This window comes from Ostrea edulis, chromosome 7 (assembly GCF_947568905.1).
Source record: "Ostrea edulis chromosome 7, xbOstEdul1.1, whole genome shotgun sequence".
NCBI lineage: Eukaryota > Metazoa > Mollusca > Bivalvia > Ostreida > Ostreidae > Ostrea > Ostrea edulis.
The window spans coordinates 67,457,675-67,478,781 of NC_079170.1; the positions used below are offsets into that span (position 1 = coordinate 67,457,675).

The 21,107-nt window shown below is 36.3% G+C and overlaps 1 protein-coding gene across 1 annotated transcript; it reads right to left on the minus strand.

Moving 5' to 3' along the window:
* Positions 1-2,527: 2,527 nt before the first annotated feature.
* On the minus strand, positions 2,528-15,634 carry LOC125655895 (3-hydroxyacyl-CoA dehydrogenase type-2-like). The gene is made up of 5 exons (XM_048886426.2): positions 15,545-15,634; positions 11,181-11,342; positions 5,445-5,609; positions 4,533-4,770; positions 2,528-2,941 (listed from the first exon to the last, which is right to left on the minus strand). The coding sequence occupies exons 1-5, from the start codon at positions 15,566-15,568 to the stop codon at positions 2,754-2,756; spliced, it is 777 nt and encodes a 258-aa protein (XP_048742383.1). The 5' UTR covers positions 15,569-15,634; the 3' UTR covers positions 2,528-2,753.
* Between the last annotated feature and the right edge of the window lie 5,473 nt (positions 15,635-21,107).

Below are 21,107 nucleotides of genomic sequence, written 5' to 3' on the forward strand. Positions count from 1 at the left end.
ATAACGGCTGTCTCTACTGGTTGCGGTTACGTGTAGATCGATATGCCTAACTTACAGATGATTCTAATTCCCCCGCCACGGTTACCTCCAGACCGAGGAACCTGCTTAATCTGGTGGCCAGTTGGAACAAGCTCATCCATATGCATGCAAAGTCCCAAGCCATGTTTCCGTCAGAGCAACAATGTCAAAGTCGTTTGATACAATGAAGTCACATAATGAAAGTTTTATTTTTGGAAGATCGTGTGGATGATGCTACATATTCTAATGTTTGTCTGTCCTTTCATCACTGTGAGAGGTATCTTAATATTTTTTACAGTACTTGGAATGCAAGAGATTTTTCTCATCATCAACTGAATAACAGTCATGTGGTGCTGTCCACAAGTGCTTGGGTCATAATATATGAATACACATCTAACCTTATACATACATGTATGTAAATTATTTACATATGTATAAGGTTAGATGTGTATTCATATATTATGACCCAAGCACCTATGGTGCTGTCAACTGTATCTGTCTATCTAACGTTTTCTTAAAGGATTGATTGATTGCTGTTTTCCGCCCACACTCAACAATTTTTCAGTTATTTGGTGGCCCCCAGTTTTTATCGGTGGAAGAGAGAACCCAGATACAATGTACCTGGGAAGAGACCCCCGACCTTCCGAAAGTAAACTGAGAAACTGTCTCACTTACCGGCGCGAGCGGGATTCGAATCCGCGCCGACATAGGTGAGAGGCCGTGTGATTTTGATCCCCCCCCCCCCCCCCCCCATTTTCACAAAGGTAATGAACATGTATATAATAATGAATAAAAAAATGAGGACAGAGCAAACAGTAAAACACGGACCCTGGGAACATCGATCTAATTCTCCTTTCTGTCACCAGGTGGCGGTAAGTAACCGAGAGGTCGTGAGGTAGAGCCCCGCTCGCACCATGGCCGCGTCAAACCTAAGACGTTAACACAGGTAGTGATTGCTCCTTCTCCAAACGCTCGTCATTCAGAAGTGAGAATCACGGGTCTTTAGGATATGACCTTAAAAACGGAGGTTTTTTTGTGGTACATCATCTACAGCTGGTGACGTCTCAATATTAAGGAAATGTTGCGGACAGGATGTAAGACACCAAACACAACATTGACATTTGCTTGCCCGAGCTCTACAATCGGTAGCCTAGGGCGTCGGCCAATGGTAATTGCACACACCCGATTTCCTCAAAATGGACAAGTTCATCGTGTAGTTTTCTCCACAAAAAAAAAAAAGATTATCAAATTCCTGCCACATGCACAACTTCAATACCCATATAAACACTCTGTAAAACCAGAAAGTCCTCACTTGAAAATTATAGAAGCTCGTCAGACAAATTATGTACCCTCCATAATACATTTTTTTTTTCAAATAAAGGGGCAAAATTTACAATATGATATAGACTCTCCCACAAAGAAGCGACATAGCAAGTCTCAGCTTGATATGTGACAGAGAAATGAAAATAGACATAGAAAATCCTGAACGGACTGGCAGACAGACAGACATCGCTGTATCATAATACTTCCTGTCTATTGAGCATAATGCACAGTCTAACATCTATACATTTTTCCTTGAAGCAATACAGAACCCCACCACACCCCATGTCTAAGTGTTTTTATGCCCCCCCCCCCTCCCCCTCTTGAAAAAGAGTATATTGTTTTGTAATTTCTGTGGAAACGAAGGGGTTATTTATATTTAGTCTTTTCTATCCCCTAATAGAAAAGACCGAATATAAATAACCCCCTCGTTACCACAGAAAATAGTTGTTTTGCATCTGTCCGTCGGACTGTCCATCAAGTTTTCTTCTCTCAGTATCTAAAGAATCCTTTGCTTGACAGTTACCAAACTTGGTACAGTTGTTGCACCTAGAGAGTGAATGACCCCCATCGATTGTGAGGTCACAAGGTCAAGCTGGACATAGCAAAATATTATCTGCGAAGGATCTTGGGACTGCTAGCTTGACAGACATCCAATTTGGTACACTGGTTTACCCAAGGAGCAGATGACCCGTATTGATTTTGAGATAAAAAGGTCAGGGGTCAAACTGGACATGGTAAAAATGTTGTCTGCTCAAAGTCTTAAGAACCATTTGTTTGAAAGACATAAAACTTGGTACACCGAGTTCTGATAAGATGACCCCTATTGGTTTTTCAATAGTTAAGGTCAAGGTTAAACTGCACTTAGTAAAATATTGCCCGCTCAACATCTCGGGAACGCTTAGCGTGGCAGACATCAAACTGGATTCATTAGTTCTACATAAGATGTAGATGTCTCCTATTGATATCAATTTGATATAAATGTCAATGGTCAAACTTCTCTGGACATAAGATACTGCTTGCTCAATATCTAGAGGACCTTTTACTTGACACTTACCAAACTTGGTACAATAGTTGCACCTAGAAAGTAGATGACCCATATTTTCTCACTATCACTGATAATTTCTTATCAATATAATTGCCACATAGGGGGGGGGGGGGGGGGAACAAAAACAAATTTTGACACATGTTGATGTTTACTCAAAAAGATTTTAATAATGAAATAATGTCACTTCAATTTCAATAGATCATTCTCTCGGTAAATAAAATAAGAATCTCTCTCACTCAGCATGTCAATTTATGAATGTAAACAGGAAGTCTACACAGTTTTGCTCATAATACTAGTACATCACATGACACATCACATGACATAAGGTTTGTCCAATCACAGCCTTGACATCACAAACTGAAGATTGTTACACCATTCTCAGGGCACCATCCAATCGAATGACTTCTCCATTGAGGTAAGGGTTTTCTATGATTGTCTGACACATTTGAGCGAATTCATCAGGATTTCCAAGTCGCTTTGGAAACACAACCGATGCTGACAGAGCATCAATGGCCTTCTTAGGTAAAGCTGCTAACAGCGGAGTGTTGAAAACTCCTATTGATAAAAGCAAACAAGAGGTTTATATTATTAGTAATGCTACCAGCGGAGTTTTGAAAACTCCTATTGATAAAAGAAAACAAGAGGTAAAAATTAAGTAATGCAAACAGCGGAGTGTTGAAAACTCCTATTGATAAAAGAAAACAAGAGGTTTAGATTAAATACTTTGTCTGAATAAGAGGTCCGTGGGTCACATCGCTGAGTCACCTAGGCCCATTTCTAAAGATTTCCCCAAATATTCGCATGTAAAACTATGATCAATAGCCATATTGTGGCCCCAACATACCCCTGGGGCCATAATTTTTACAAACTTGAATCTTCACTATGTCAGGAAGCTTTCATGTAAACGTAAACTTTTCTGACCCAGTGGTTCTTGAGAAGAAAATGTTTTAACATTTTCCCTATATATTTGTATGTAAAACTTTGATCCCCAATAGGGGCCACACCTTACCCACAAACTTAAATCTGCACTATGTCAGGAAGTGTTTGTTTGAATCTGAGCTTTTCTGGCCCAATGGTTCTTGAAAGGAAGATTTTTAAATGACCTCACCCTATTTTTGCATTTTTGTGATGATCTCCCCTTTGAAGGGGACATGGCCCTTCATTTGAACAAACTTGAAAGCCCTACATCCAAGGATGCTTTTTATCAAGTTTGGAGAAGATGCCAAAAATTTAAAAAGTTTACAGACCATAAACAGATTTGTGGAAAACATCCAAAACTAAAATACAGCACTTCAATGCAAGACTTGTGAGTTAGATTTCGCGAAAAATCTTATCCAATAAAGACGATATCCCCGGTGCTCCAGTGACGTCAACTAGCTCGTGTGAAGAGATTCAACAGATACTCTTTGTTATTGCCGAGTACAATTTTGATATTCTACACACATCCAAAAACCTGAGAACGATATTCAGTGGAAGAATAGTTGTATAACCTGCCCGTGCATGTATCTAAAGGGACAACACAGAGAAACGATTGTAGAACCTGCCCGTTTTGGAATTGAAAGAGGTTTAAATTAATTGTCAGGAAGAAAAATTATTGCACAAAATCGAGAAATGACTGAGGAAATTACCATGGTAGAGGTGTGCTTAAAATGAAGGGTGTAATTTACTGCAGATTGCTATGTGTTGTAAAAAAGTACAAATATGGCCTATAAAAGGCACGGGACCCTATATAATTTTTGTCGTTTTTTATCAACACTTGGAATGAACATTGAAATGTTTGCAGTCATTAATGTTTGAAATTAATATAGTTAATTAGTAAGAGGGCCAAAGGTTAGTATTGAGGACTATGGGAAATGAATTGGTACTCTTTTCCCTTTACAGTGTTGCCTTTCAAACATTTCTGAGACTAAGTATTAAAAATTCTAAAATTAGAATCCAAAACAAAATTTTTCTGGAATAACACAAAGCAGCATTGGGAATGTTTTTTTTAAGGAATTAGCCATGCGGTACCATTTGAATAGTCATGGGAGGGCCTGAGAACCAAATAATTAATTATTTATGGCCTAACTTTCAGTAGAATGTTATAATGTGTGGCAGCGGGAAAAAGGTATTGAAGACATCTCCCCGACTAAACAGAGGTTCGTACCAGGACAGATTGTACAGACTCGTATCCCGAATTCTCCAAGGTCTCGAGCCAGAGGTAACGTCATCCCCGCAATGGCCGCCTTACTAGCGGAGTATGCCACCTGACCCATCTGTCCGTCAAAGGCTGCCACACTGGAAGTATTGACGATCACGCCTCGGGCCTGGTCCTCGTTCGGTTCGTTCTGTGCCATCATTATTACTGCCTGTCTGATCACGTTAAACGTACCGAGTGTGTTCACCTACAACAGTGTTCAAGTATTCATAAATTTATCATGTTAAATGTACCAGTGTGTTCACCTACAACAGTGTTCAAGTATTCATAAATTTATCATGTTAAATGTACCAAATGTGTTCCCCTAGGACAGTGTTCAAGTATTCATAAATTTATAAATTTCAGACATAGTAAATTTTATAGAAATATACCCCATACATAAATCTAATCAACATGTAAACAAATTATCAAACAAAAGGAATAATTACAGCCTGTGAATTAATCATTGATACAAATACACATGATCTGATTTCAGGAAACATCCAATCTGTGGAAACAAATTTGTTTTGAATGAGATGAAAACAAACTTTATATTAAGATATTTTTCTCATATGTCTTTGCACAGTGATACATGATAAATCTTATAGAATCTGATCAGTTTAAACTCCTAATGTCAGCATCTGTTATATACAAACTACATCACTCCAAACTACCAATAGGACTCTCTCAAATTCCTTCTCTACAAACTACATCATTAAAACCTACCAACAGAGCTCTCTCAAATTCCTTCTCTACAAACTACATCATTAAAACCTACCAACAGAGCTCTCTCAAATTCCTTCTCTACAAACTACATCATTACAACCTACCAACAGAGCTCTCTCAAATTCCTTCTCTACAAACTACATCATTAAAACCTACCAACAGGACTCTCTCGAACTCTTCCAGTGGGTGTGGCTTATTTTTGTGAATGTTGTATGTTTTCCTGGCGACGCCTATCCCAGCACAGTTGACGAGAACGTCCAGACTTTTATATTCCTCCAACGTCGATTTTAAGACGTCCTTCACCTCTTTCTCCGACGTAATCTTGAAAAAGCGGAAATGATTCAACATTTTTGTGAATAAATCTTAACATTTATATACTTAATGTATCCTTACAACAACAGTGGATCGAGAGGGACTAAATTTGTTGCAATTTATTTCAATAATAAACTTTAAATGGGAATGCTGAAATATTTCATCATTGTGTTAAAACTAGGATTATGTACAATATTAAAAATATTCTTCTAATTTCTCTTCTGAAACATGTAATTGCTACAAGGGGATTGTTATATGATTCTCATTATCTTAAAAATTTGATAGGTGCGCATAAGGGGGGAGGGGGGATCCCCACATATATGTGCAATAGTGTGGAATTTATCGACTTAATATTTAAAATTATTATTATATTGAAATGCGTTTTATGTTCAAAGACAGTGCTGTTCACGTAGTTTTACAAACTTGAAAGGTTTGCAACAAGTCTTGGGCACGATTTCCCCCAGTGATTTTTCTACATTTTTCACAAGGGTCCTGTGGCTTTCGAATTGGGAAAATTGTCGACATTTCAATCAAATTGGGAAAATTGATTTTATAGTAAATAAGTTTTAAATTTATATCAAACATTATATTATCTTTATTTTACACATCTAATTTTCTTTTACCTTCTAAAATTTTCAACTATTCTATCCAAATCATAATTTCCATAACTCTTTGTTAAGTCGTATGTAAATAATTCACATAGAATGTTTATATTTTTCAAATACATATTTCTTTCATAATTTTATCATTGGGAAAAATGCAAGCTAAATTGGGAAAAAATTGACAATTTTTAGGAGGGGAAAGGGCCAAAATTCGGACCCAAATTGGGCCTTAAAAAATCAATGTCCCCCCAATTATTTTTTTTTACTTTGAATAATCAAACTCTACAGCCTAATACGTTTAAAAGGTTTCACAAACAAGAGGCCCATGGGCCACATCGCTCACCTGAGTCACCTTGGTCCATATCAGAAGATTTTCCATATCTATTTGCATGTAAAACTGTAGTCCCTATTATGGCCCCAAACCTACCCCTGGAGGCCATGGTTTTTGCAAACTTGAATTTACACTATGTCAGAAAGCTTTCATGTGAACTTCTTTGGTCCAATGGTTCTTGAGAAGAAGATTTTTAACGATTTTCCCTATATATTTGTATGTAAAACTTTGATCCCCCCTTGAGGTTCCATCCAATCCCCGGGGGCCATGATTTGAACAAACTTGAATCTGCACTATATCAAAAAAAAAAAAAAAAAAAACGAAAAAAAAACAAACAAAAAAAACCAAAAAAACTTTGACCCCCTATTGTGGCCCCATCCGACCCCCGGGGGCCATGATTTTAACAATTTAGAATCTGTACTATATCAGGAAGCTTTCATATAAATCTCAGGTTTTCTGGCTCAGTGGTTCTTGGGAAGAAGATTTTTAAAGATTTTCCCTATATATTTGTGTGTAAAACTTTGATCCCTCCTTGGGGCCCCATCTTATCCCCGGGGGCCATGATTTGAACAAACTTGAATCTGCACTATGTCAGAAAGTTTTCATGTAAAAATCAGCTTTTCTGGCTTAGTGGTTCTTGAGAAGAAGATTTTTAAAGATTTTTCCTATATATTTGTATGTAAAACTTTGATCCCCTATTGTGGCCCTATCCAACCTCAGGCGCCCATGATTTGAATAAACTTCAATCTGCATTATGTCAGGAAGCTTTCATGTAAATCTCAGCTTTTCTGGCTCAGTGGTTCTTGAGAAGAAGATTTTTAAAGATTTTTCCTATATATTTGTATGTAAAACTTTGATCCCCTATTGTGGCCCCATCCAACCCCCGGGGGCCATGATTTGAACAAACCTGAATTTGCATTATGTCAGGAAGCTTTCATGTAAATCTCAGCTTTTCTGGCTCAGTGGTTCTTGAGAAGAAGATTTTTAAAGTTTTTCCCTATATATTTGTGTGCAAAACTTTGATCCCCCCTTGGGGCCCCATCCTATCCCCGGGGGCCATGATTTGAACAAACCTGAATCTGCACTATGTCAGGAAGTTTTCAGTTAAAAATCAGCTTTTCTGACTCAGTGGTTCTTGAGAAGAAGATTTTTAAAGATTTTTCCTATATATTTGTATGTAAAACTTTGATCCCCTATTGTGGCCCCATCCAACCCCCGGGGCCCATGATTTGAACAAACTTGAATCTGCATTATGTCAGGAAGCTTTCATGTAAATCTCAGCTTTTCTGGCTTAGTGGTTCTTAAGAAGAAGATTTTTAAAGTTTTTCCCTATATATTTGTGTGTAAAACTTTGATCCACCCCTTGGGGCCCCATCTTATCCCCGGGAGCCATGACTTGAACAAACTTGAATCTGCACTATGTCAGAAAGTTTTCATGCAAAAATCAGCTTTTCTGGCTTAGTGGTTCTTGAGAAGAAGATTTTTAAAGATTTTTCCTATATATTTGTATGTAAAACTTTGATCCCCTATTGTGGCCCTATCCAACCCCAGGCGCCCATGATTTGAACAAACTTGAATCTGCATTATGTCAGGAAGCTTTCATGTAAATCTCAGCTTTTCTGGCTTAGTGGTTCTTGAGAAGAAGATTTTTAAAGCTTTTTCCTATATATATTTGTATGTAAAACTTTGATCCCCCCTTGTGGCCCCATCCTACCCCCGGGGGCCATGATTTGAACAAACTTGAATCTGCACTATGTCAGAAAGTTTTCATGTAAAAATCAGCTTTTCTGACTCTGGTTCTTGAGAAAAAGATTTTCCCTATATATTTGTATGTCAAACTTTGATCCCCCCTTGTGGCCCCATCCTACCCCCGGGGGCCATGATTTGAACAAACTTGAATCTGCACTATGTCAGAAAGTTTTCATGTAAAAATCAGCTTTTCTGACTCAGTGGTTCTTGAGAAGAAGATTTTTAAATGACCCCACCCTATTTTTGCATTTTTGTGATTATCTCCCCTTTGAAAGGGACATGGCCCTTCATTTGAACAAACTTGAAAGCCCTTCACCCAAGGATGCTTTTGGCCAAGTTAGGTTGAAATTGGCCCAGTGGTTCTGGAGAAGAAGTCGAAAACGTGAAAAGTTTACGGACAGACTGACAGATGGACAGACAGACAGACGGACGCCGGACAAAATGTGATCAGAATAGCTCACTTGAACCTTCGGTTCAGGTGAGCTAAAAAACTAAGGTTATATATCATGACTGAAGCTCATGATACAGTGATTTTTAAGGCCCATTTTGGATCCGAATTTCGGCCCTTTCCTCTCCTAAAATTTGTCAATTTTTTCCCAAATTAGCTTGCATTTTCCCCAATAATAAAATTCTAAAAGAAAAATGTATTTGAAAAAAAATACATATTCGCTGTGAATTATATACATACGACTTAACAAAGACTTATGGGAATGATGATTTGGATAGAATAGTTGAAAATTTTAGAAGGTTAAAGAAAATTAAAAGTGTAAAATGAAGATAATATTATGTTTGATATGATTTTAAAACATATTTACAATAAATTTGATTGTTCCCAATTTGACTGAAATGTCGACAATATTTCCCAATTTGAAAGCCACAGGACCCTTGTAAAAAATCACTGTGATACAGAGTTTATTTGTTCTTAAAACCGGTATTGGTTAATAACCGGTACCAGCACTGAGACAACCATCCTGCAAATAAAAGCACACGTAGAAGCAGTACTGGATGAAGGCGACACTATGCTCCTTGTCTTTCTTGACCTAAGTGCGGCATTTGATACCATCGATCATACCCTCTTGCTGGATTGACAGACACAGCACTCCGTTGGGTATAGTCTTACTTGAATGGCCGCATCCAAGCGGTGAAGATCAACACCAGTGTGTCCTCAGATGTACCACTGTCCACCGGAGTGCCCCAAGGGTCTGTTCTCGGCCCCCTTCTCTTCCTGGTGTACCTTCTCCCACTCAGAGTTATTAATCAATATGCCATAAACCATCATGGGTTCGCAGATGACACTCAACTTTACAGCCATTTGAGTGTAAAAAAAAAACACTGCCAAGTGGGCCTATCAAGTCAACATTATGGAGAAATGCATAGCAAGTGTCCGAACCTGGATGACTGTGAACAAACTTGAACTAAATGATGGCAAAACTGAGATTATGGCGGATGCTAGTGCCCACAACCAGTGCCTTGTGAAGGATATCCGTCTGAAGATTGGTGAGGTAATATTGACACCTAAGTCTACTGTTGAAAACCTCAGTGCTGCCCTGGACACCACCTTATCAATGGAAATACAAGTCAACTCCGTGGTAAGAAAGATGTACTTCAACATGAGGAGAATATCCAAGGTGAAACACCATCTCACCCAGGAAGCGTGTGCGAAGATCATCAATGCAACAGTCATATCCCACCTTGACTATCACAATGCCCTCCTGCTTGGCATGACCGATAGCCCAATGCACCGACTACAAGTGGCTCAGAACAACGCTGCACGTTGTCTCACAAGAACATGCTACAGACAACATATTTCGCCAGTACTTCAACAACTACACTGGCTGCCGGTAAATCAACATGTTGTGTTTAAAGTGCTGACAACCATACATAAATAACTACACTCTTTCTCAGCACCAGCATACATGAGAGAGCTATGTCCTGCTTACCAGCCACATAGGACCTTGAGATCATCATCCGACCAATGGCAACTGGTAGTGAAGAAGTCGTCAAACAAATACGGTATAAGAGCCATAAAAACACTAGGTGCAAAATTGTGGAATAAACTGCCACTGGAACTTTGAGAGCTTGAAGCACATGGAGCATTCCGCAAGAACCTAAAAACACTCTTTTTCAAGCGTGAATATGCCCTGTGAATGTAAAATTCAGTGTAATATCAAGGATTCCATGTGCAAGCTCTTGCAAACTGAATTTTGATCCAGCATACGAATACCTGTATGCCAATTGTATCTTGTCAACTCAAAGTCAACCACTTCATTTTACTACCATGTTTTATTTTAATTCTTTCTATTGTTTTATCATTTTCTTTATAGCTCTTGCAGGTCTTTTATTAGTATATTATCAATGATTATTAGCACAAACATTGTACAGCGCATAGAAACTATAGGTAATTTTGTGCTTTATAATGAATATAATAATAATAATAAAACGAAGATTGAGGTGTGTTATTGTATAAGAAGTTTTCAAAATAAATGGATGAGTTTATAACACATCACATCTCAAGTATACTTGAGCTAAAATGTGTCAATTAAAAGTTGAAATTTGAGAATGTACAAAATGAAGATGCTTTAAATTACAAAATTAACATTTCACTGGTTTGTTTGTTTACATAAAAAGACTCTAGCCTTTGTTTACATAACGCAGAACTAAATCTAAAATATTGCTCTTATCCTTGCATTCAGAAGGTCCAAATTTTGGTTGTCAACTTTAAATGAGTTATATTTTTAATTTTTAAAATCAAAAATGAAAAATATTATTTTCGAAAAACGTGAACCAGTCCCTATAACTGTTAGATATTTTCTGATATTAACTGTTAATTATATTCTGACATTGACCTTTAATCATTATCTGACATTCACTGTTATTATGGTGACTGAGCACACTTACGTCGGCGGGGAGGAAGGTGCAGTTCTGAAGCTGCTTAGCTACATTCCCCCCATCAGAGGACGGAAGGTCGCACAGAATGACACGTGACCCCTGCTGTGCAAACCTCTCCACCGTCGCACGACCCAGACCGGAGGCCCCTCCCGTCACCAGACTGACCAAGCCCTGTAAACAAAAAACATTGTGTGTTATATATATATCTATTTCACTGACCAGACACTCCTATTGTTACAAGATTTACCACTGTACACAGAAAAACACATCATGTACTATACATCTATTTCACTGACCAGACACTCCTATTGTTAGAAGACTGACCACTGTATGTACTATATATCTATTTCACTGACCGGACACTCCTAATGTTACAAGACTGACCCAGGGCTTGCGCTGCCCATCTCATTTTGCGATTTTTCAGAAAAACATGCGACAGAAATTCCAGAAATGCGACACGGACATTTCGTATTTTAGAAATCGCGGTGCCATCTTGATTTTCAGTCGCATGGGAACAATAGACTTAGGGGTGTCTTGTTTATTTAGCAGTTCACACAAGACAAAAGGTTGATACTCCGTTTGCAGGTGTGTGAAATGAACTTTACACGTGCGAGTTGTCTAAATATCGTAATGAAAATAGAAATAAAGTATTCTGTGTAGCTTACTGGGGAGCTACCTGTTTTAGACTGGGAGGAATAAAAAGTGTGTGATTATGCACACAAGCTAGTTAATGGAAGATACTTCCGTGTCAATAAAAACATATAAAATTTAATTTGTCGGTTCATCACAGTACAAAAACAATTTCATCTAGAAAATTAAACTATTGAATGTTCAGCTACATTGTACATTTTCTAATCCATTTGACGGTAGTATAGTTTATAAATGGGAGAATGTTGGGAAAATTGCATAATTCTTTAGGTCTTTGGTTTGATCTATATGGAAAATGGCCATGAGGAAACGCAAAATTGTAGGTTTTTCTGAAATTGCTATGTTGTCATCTTTTGACTTCACATCATCTTAAGCCATTTAAAATTTATTTCAGACTTCCTAAGTTGCCTTCTCCACAACATGATGTCATTCTGGATTTCAAGATCAAAACAAGATTCTTCAGTAAATTCTTTGAAGAATGTGATGTTGTGAAACTATGATGATGTGATATGTAATTACAGTAATTAATCTTCAATAACTTTGTCATCAGTGACTTTTTATAGACTGCAAATTTAATGTTAATGATGAGTATTATATGTCATTTACACTACTAACATGATTAATAAACATATAGAAATTCATTTATTGTCTTTATTCAATGTAGCCAGTTATAGGCTATGAAATACTCCTAATTTTTTTCTGGTATGAAATAGAATTGAATCAACTTAGCCAAAAACAATATTTAGAAATAAAACCATGATTGTGCTGCAATGTCATCTAGACTGACTGATAAGCAATCTGTTGAAATGCAATTTTCACAATATAATAATAGTGATTTATGATAAAAGCTGAACAAGGCTACGTTCTAAGAATAATCAGAGACATATATATGATATATTGTATATGCCCTCTTGAATAATATACATGAAATATAGATCTACAGTACACAGTATGAGTCGATGCACGCGCGCCAGGTTGCGACACAAAATTTTGGTCCAGTGTGAGCCCTGTGACCCCTGTAAACAGAACAAGATGTGTTTGTGAAACAGAAATGCCCCCGATAATGGCCAATTCCGAAGATGGCCAAGGTCACAAGGGCAAATATCTTGGTACCAGTAGAAAGATCTTGTCAAAAGAAATCCTCATGTACAATATGAAAGCTCTAATATTTACCATTTAGAAGTTACGACCAAAGTAAAAAAAATAATAAAAAGTAAGTCAAATGTCAAGGTCAAAAGGTTCAATACCAACGGAAAGGTCTTGTCACAAGGAATACTCATGTGAAATATCAAAGCTCTATCACTTATTGTTCAAAAGTTATTAGCAAGGTTAAAGTTTTCAAAAAGTAGGCCAAACTCCAAGGTCAAGGTCACGGGGTCAAAAATGTTGGTACCCACGGAAAGGTCTTGTCACAAGGAATACTCATGTGAAATATCAAAGCTCTATCACTTACTGTTCAAAAGTTATTAGCAAGGTTAAAGTTTCAGACAGAATGACAGGATTACAGAATGACAGACAGGACAAAAACAATATATGCCCCCCAATCTTCGATCTCGGGGGCATAAAAACACATCATGTACTATACATCTATTTCACTGACCAGACACTCCTATTGTTGCAAGACTGACCACTGTATGTACTATATATCTATTTCACTGACCAAAGTCTCCTATTGTTACAAGACTGACCACTGTAAACAGAAAAACACATACTACATTGTATCTATTTCACTGACCGAAGTGTCCTATAAATTGTCATTACTTAGCTTTGACTTATATCAATGTCTCTAAATTTCAATATTTAAAAAAAAATTCTAACATATTCTCAATCTGATTAAAATCAGATCCTCGATCCGCTTCTCTTTCATCTTGTCGTTCAGGGCCGTCAATCTACCTGAATTGGGTCCGATATTCGGCCCCATTCCCAATCCAAGAAAGTGCCCTTTTTTCCCAATTTATAAGTAAAAAATTCCCAACTCGACCAACCCTCGAACTCGGGAAAAAAAAAACAAATAAAAAAAAACAAACAAACCAAAACTCAAAATGCTGTATCCGTGTTTATCTTTTTGGCATATTGTGTTTATCTTCTCGGCGTCTAAATGACCGAGATGTGTTTTATTTGAAGCGTTTGAGCGGTCCTGATGATACAGCAAATTGTACTAGGAGAATTCGTTTAACAGAGCTAATATAAAACATTACGCTGAGTTTTGACTGAAAAATAGGTATTGGCCTGAACATGTTCTAAACCATTAATTTAACTTTTAAGAATTTAGGTATTACATTATGTACATGCTACAGCGTGTTTTGTGTTCTCGCAAGGAAAACGTGACCAGTATGAAATCGCGTACGAACTGATGAAAAAAAATGTCGCACAATGCAATGCGAAGTATTACAGGAAAAAAAATGATCAGAAATCAAAATCGAAATGCAAGCGCATCGATACGATGTTTCGACAGTTACTTATTGTCTTAATTAACATGATGTGAGGGAAAATTCTATGCATTCTGATTCTGTAAGTTTCCCAATTTTGTTCAAAATGATGCTAATTTTCCCAATCTCAAGGGTCCCGGTTAATCGTGTAGCGACAAGATGAAGAAAGAGGAGTGGATCGAGGATCTGATTTTTATCAGCTTGACGTTTCTTCATACAAATGTCCCGCACCTCAACTTGTCATTGTGCAAATGATGGATCCACAGTTTACATAGTTTTTTCTTTTCAGATGACTTGGTTGGGTCAGGAATTTCGAAATTAAAAAAAATCACATCTCCCCTTCGGATTAGTGCAATTAACAGCTTGACAGGAAGCATCAACCTATTTATTAGTAAAATCTACCATATCACATCTTATAATCTCATCAAAACCGGAACAGACGGTGTAACGTCAAAATTATTGATTTTTGTGGTCTTCGATACAGAGGAGTTCCACGTCATGGCAGCCTCTGTAGATGGTGGGAGTTTCAATTTTATAATTAGTACTGAAGCTTATCTAGGCCATATATCAACAGAATAGTATGACAAATTTTTATCTTATAATCTATCCTATCCTTTATCATTGTGTTGCTGAATTCCCACTTTTCAATATGGAGTTCGATCCGACTCTCCCCCGCCATTGTCACAACATAAAAGTTGGGGTAAGAGTCCGAGGAATCTCAGATTAAGAATGAGATTGATCAATGGTTTATATTTCATAACAATTATAGGAAAATTGGCTAGATGAGAAACTTTTGAAGAAGAAAAAAGATGGCCTGGAGGTTATAAAACTTTTACTGTACTCATGCTCAAAATCTGCTATGTTTGTTTTGAGTACAACTCTGCGCAAGCTCAAAGCATACTCGAAAAATCTCGAGAATGTACCCCATTTGAGTAAGAAAATAATTTTATAAAAGTTTTATAACCTTCACTTTTGAGTAAGAGTACGATTTACAGCACGGAGTTCAAGTTTGAGTTTGAAAAACGTGCTCAACAATTTATCATAACCCACAGGCCTGATTTTACATGAAATACAAGCGGGAATTTTTTTTCTGGGAACTAAATTTTGTCACGCAACTGTAGATTGCTACCGGCGTGACATTTCGAGGATTTTCGAGTTACAAGTCGTAATTGCCTGTAGGTTACAATGTCCAGCATTAATCTAAGAGTGCACGCGATTCTGATGTATTAGTCATGTAAAGGGTTGAGAATCCGACTGACAATCAAAGAACAAAGAAATATCTAGCAATATATTCACCTTCAACGATGTGAACTTCGACATGCCTCCTCCCAGATGATTTAGACAAGTCGTACATTGAAGAGGTCTTATGCAGGAGGGTTTGGATAAAAGTAGGCGTATAAGCAGAAGCTTTGCATTTTTTTTTTTTTTTTTATTTTTTTTTTCTGTTCAGTTGATAATAAAAAATATTTGTATTTTACACACTAAAGGGGACTTGTTATTTCATTATGATTCAAAATATGGATAACTGGACCTAATGGCAGGTTGAATTTGCACTAGGATATATAGGATTGAAGAATTGACACATGAAAAAAATGATTATTATAGTTCTATAAGACGTTGTTGATATATGTTTAAATGTTGGAAGGCCACAGCCAGAGATTTTTTTTTTCTTATTGTGTAGAAGCTTTTAAATAAATTATGCCTCATTAGAATATAAAAACATGTCATCCAACAAAGGAGCACAATCTGTGCCCATGATAATTCCATCATGCTGTAGGATTGATTGTTTTGCTGTTTTTCACCACTCAACAATTTTTCAGTTATCTGGTGGTGCCCAGTTTTTATTGGTGTAAGAGAGAACCCAGATACAATGTACCTAGGAAGAGACAATCGACCTTCTGAAAGTAAACTGGGAAACTTTCGCACTTACCAGTGCGAGCGGAATTCGAATCCACGCCGACCAGTGGTGAGAGGCCATGTGATTTTGAACGCGATTCTCTAACCACTCTGCCACGGAGGCCCCTGCTGTAGGAAGACCTGATACTATAAAGATATTGTCAATGAGGAACTAAACCATCTTTTCAACTTCTGAGTACTTGTGCTAGACTGAGGACCTGAATGGTCAACAAAATAAATAGTGTTTTGGATGACGGATCATATGATACAAATCATACAATGTTTCCGAGTTCCGATTTTATTGACAAAACAAATGCTTATGATGTCAAAAAGCCTAGTCGTTGATTTATTGTGAGGAATGGTGATGTAAATTAAAGTTTTAAAGTTTGATGCAGTTGGTTTGGGAAAAGTTTGATGCTTTACCTTTCACACTATTAAATATGGTGGCTGATTTGTGCCACTTTACAATTCGTCATCTTGTCGTCTTTTCAAGGCGAAAAGACGACAGAACAAAAAGTCGACAAAATGTAAGCGAAGAGACGACAAATAAAACCCGCAAATTATAGTGACCTAATTTGTCGTCTTTTCGCTTGGCGTTTTGTTGTCTTGTCATCTTCTCAAGGCAAAAAGACGACAAAACGATAATTAGCTACTTTTCGCCTTGAAATAACTTGCGGTTTTTTGTTTTTTTGTTGTTGTTTTTTGTCGTCTTTTCACCTACATCTTGTCGTCTTTTCGTTCTGTTGTCTTTTCGTTATTTCGGGGCGAAAAGTCGATATAATTATCACTTTGTCGTCTTTTCGCCTCGAAATAACGAAAAGACGACAAATTGTACAGTGGCACAAATCAGCCACCATAATTAAATGTACACAGTATATATATTAACTGTTTAAAGTCACATGCTTAATGAATATTCCTAACTTTATGGTCCCCTGATATCAAGCTCATGAATAAATTGGTAAGGGTTTCTCAATAATCTCGTGGGTTGAGCATCCGCTATACATCTCGCCCGTTTTCAAGATGATGCAGGCTAAAACTTGACCAATGAAAGCCTTCATAACATATTTATTAAACAAAAAATAAACAATCACCAATTAATACAAAACCAATGAAAACTAATATAAAATGCGGTAGTTTCTGTTTAACTTTCACTTCTGAAGGAAACAAACAGTGATCAATCTCATACAAGGAATACAAAATTAAGAGTTGGGCAAACATGGACCCCTGGATGTACCAGAGGTGGAATCAGGCGCCTAAGAGGAGTAAGCATCCCCTGTTGACGTTCCAGTCAGTCACCCGTCATGAGCCCTATATCCTGATCAGGTAAACGGAATTATCCGTAGTCAAAATCAGTGTGCCAAGAATGACCCAACAATTGATATGTAACACATCCGAGAGAATTTGACCCAATGATAGGTTGTATTGGCAAACTAGATCATTATAATGGCCATAGAATTTGCAAAATGCTGACTTTAAATTAAACGAGACTGTTGAAACCCCATTACTACGTAATATTGACCGAATTTGACCGTTCAAATCAGAGAGTGCTTGTAAGAGCCTTATATGTTCACTTGTGACCTCTCAGCTGGATTATGGCAATGCCTTACTGTACGGTATAAGTACCAGTTCCTTGACTAGACTCCAAAGGATTCAAAACACCGCCGCCAGGATCATAAAATATTTCAAAAGTCTTAGTTATATTTGAATAGTCAATGATGTGTTTCAAAATGTTGAATCCAAGGACAATAACTCTGTTTTCATTAAATTATTTATCAAGTTCATTATGCAATATATTTCCTATATTTTTCACAAACATTTTACCAAGGTGACAAGGAATTGTTATCTGTGTCTTTTCATGAAATTACATACAATTTTAATCCATGAGTGGTTTTGAATAGCTCAGCTGTATGGTGCCAGACTTACGTTTTTTATGGGGGTATACATACTCTGGAAGCTATAGATTTGAAATTATTAAGGAAAGGTATGGATTTTTTCCCATAAATAAATATAACATATGTACATCTACTAATATAAACAGAAAAAATGATATGTAAACCATGCTATAAGGAAATTGTGTCCATATTTGTTTGTTTTTTAACATTTTGGAGAATAAGGCTAATTCAATAATTTTGCACTTATTGTACTAAAACTTGATGAACAGATTGAAAATGACATGTGATTTAGTTATTGACATGTTTCCTGATAAATAAATGCAATTTAAATTATTATTTTTTTGTTTTTATTTTAAAATAACAACAGATAACTGTTTCCAATGAATTTCATAAAAATCTACATAGGGGTACATTACTTCAGTAGTGTCTGTAATGAAAATTAATATGGAAATCCTTAACTATTTTGCCTTTTCTCATTACTCTGAATGTTAATTTATTGATTCCAAAAAAAAAAAAAATGCTACCTAAACCCCAAAAATCCAGGACTAAGGACCCACCTTAAAGCTTTAAATGGAACATCGCCATTATATTTACAAGAACTGGTCAAATTTTTCAATGCACCTAGTAGATCCCTGCGATCAGAAAACTGATGTTTCTGGTGCAGTCACGTGCACATACTACGACATATGGGCACAGACGGTTTGACGTGGTGAGTGCTACACTGTGGGACAATCTACCCCAAGACCCGAGATCTGAGGGGTCAATTTTAGTCGTTTTAAAAAGTTATTAAAAACTTACCTTTTTACCATTGCTTATCCAGATTCTTCTTAGTGTTTAATCAAAATTGCTCATTTTTAAATTGACCTTATTACAATGGACAATACAGCAATTTTACATGTAAGCATTACCAGTCCTTTTAAAGTTACTATATAGTATAAGTAATCTATGTTCTTAAGCGTTTTTTAACTTGCATTTTAAGCTCTAGTATTTATTAAGTATTAAGTTCTATGCTCTTATGTCCATAAGTGTTTTACATGTATGTACAGCTCTTTAGAGTAATTTTATATTATATTTATAGTGCTTTATAAATTTTGTATAATAATAATAATAATCAACTTGCTTGTCAGTAGCTTGCCTCAATTTAAACTGATCGTACGCAGCTAACTAGAACAAGCTCTTGCATATCGAATCAGTTGAGAGATATCAACACCATATGCAGGTGATAATGGAATATTGCTGTATAAATATGGAAGGTGGCGATGGGGAAGCTGAAATCGGGATGACGCAGTAATGATGTTTCAGTTTGTCATAAAGTTGAATTGTTTAGTTTGCTGTCCATTTCCAATAAAACACCTAAGTACAAAACAGATGTGGAAGACTCTGTGCAGGTATCTTTTATGTCGGGGTTCACAATGATATATCAAATCGACATCTGAATGAAAATTATTATTGTTAATAATTCAAGTTCAACAAGTATAATGATTATTGCCCATGTGTAAAACAATTATAATGATGATAGTAATGACCTGGCTGCATATAGCAATAGTGTTACATACGTATGACACTAGTGATATTGCTTACAAACTTGTGTCTGTAATGACAATAATGGTGGATATAATATGTACATAGTTACATATACAAACTTGCATGTGTACTCAAACTTTGTCATTATATTCTCAATGGTAAACAAGTTTATGATAATGCTGATAGTAAAAAAGTAGTTTTTGGTAGTTAGCATTTTATCATATAAGGGATTTCCTATAAGGTTAAGATAATTAAAAATGAATGATGGAAGACAATTTCAGGATTTTCAAAGAGTTAGTATTAAGCAATATTTGAAGTTTAGCATTAATATCAATTAAGTTTATATTTTTATATGAGATTTCAGTTCTTTCAACAATTTAGCTCGTATCTCTGTATAATAGATACTGTAGAATCATTTAAATTCGTGGGGGCCAATTTTCGTGGATTGCTGAATTTTTACGGGTTCGTGGGGACGTAATTTCGTGGATTTATATATTTGTAAGATTCTTGTATACTAGTTGTCTTTATTCGTTGAGGATGTAAATTCGTGGGTGAGGGGTACCCACGAATTCCACGAAAATTGAGCCACCACGAATTCTACTGATTCCGCAGTAACACATCGCTGTTATATGTAAATGTCAAGTTGAATGCCACAGAAAAATATGTTTTCTTCTCATGTAGAAGCTTTTGAATAAATTCTGCTTCATAAAATATAATTACAGGTCTGCTAACAAAGGAGCACAATTTGTGCCCATGGGGATTTCAACAGACTGTTGGAAGACCTGATCACCAAAGACTATGTAGATATTGTCAATGAGGAACTCAAGCATATTTTTCATTTCAACTTCAGAGTAATTGTGCGTGGAATCAGAGTGGTGTTTAACAAAGTAATATTTTGGATGATTGCTCACTAGATATGAATATTTCCTTTTACCAACTTTTATTGAAGAAGTAACAGCTTATGATGTCAAGAAATCTAGTCTTTAATTCATTGTGAAGAATGGTTGTGTAAAGTCTTGAAAGTAATGTGTTTAGATGTTGATTCGAGAAAAGTTTCGCGATTTCATATTTACTATAAGTTCTTTATAATTTTTTAGAATCCACATTTGATTTACACCACTTCCGACATATGTAGTCGCACAGTATGTTTGAATTAAGTTTCTACTTCACTGCTGTTAATGTTTTCGTGAGGTCGAGCAAAGATAGGGGCTTGGTAGAACATTTACTCAATTTAGCAATGTATCTTTCTTCGCAAAGGTTTTTGTGAAGTTTAGGAATCCAGTATAGGTACAGTAGCTCATATTCATCCGCCATTGACTGAGATATTAAATGTGTCTTTGATCCCAATGTGAATAATTTGACCCCACTCTTTATCTTTCAGTCAATTCAATGTATATAATGACCATATTTCATTTCTAGTAAATGGATGGTAGGATTTTTGAAACCATGGTATTATTTTGAAGGGTTCATCAAATAAAAATAATCCACCATAGAAATTTTCAAACTTTTGTTTATTGACTTTATTTATTTCACCTAGAATTTTACAT

Coding starts and splice junctions, on each gene's coding strand:
- LOC125655895 (XM_048886426.2), bottom strand. CDS start 15,568: ATGTCGAAGTTCACATCGTTGAAG. Junction 11,343..15,544: donor CGAAGTTCACATCGTTGAAG/GTGAATATATTG, acceptor TTTTGTTTACAG/GGCTTGGTCAGTCTGGTGAC. Junction 4,771..5,444: donor AGTTCGAGAGAGTCCTGTTG/GTAGGTTTTAAT, acceptor ACACTGTTGTAG/GTGAACACACTCGGTACGTT.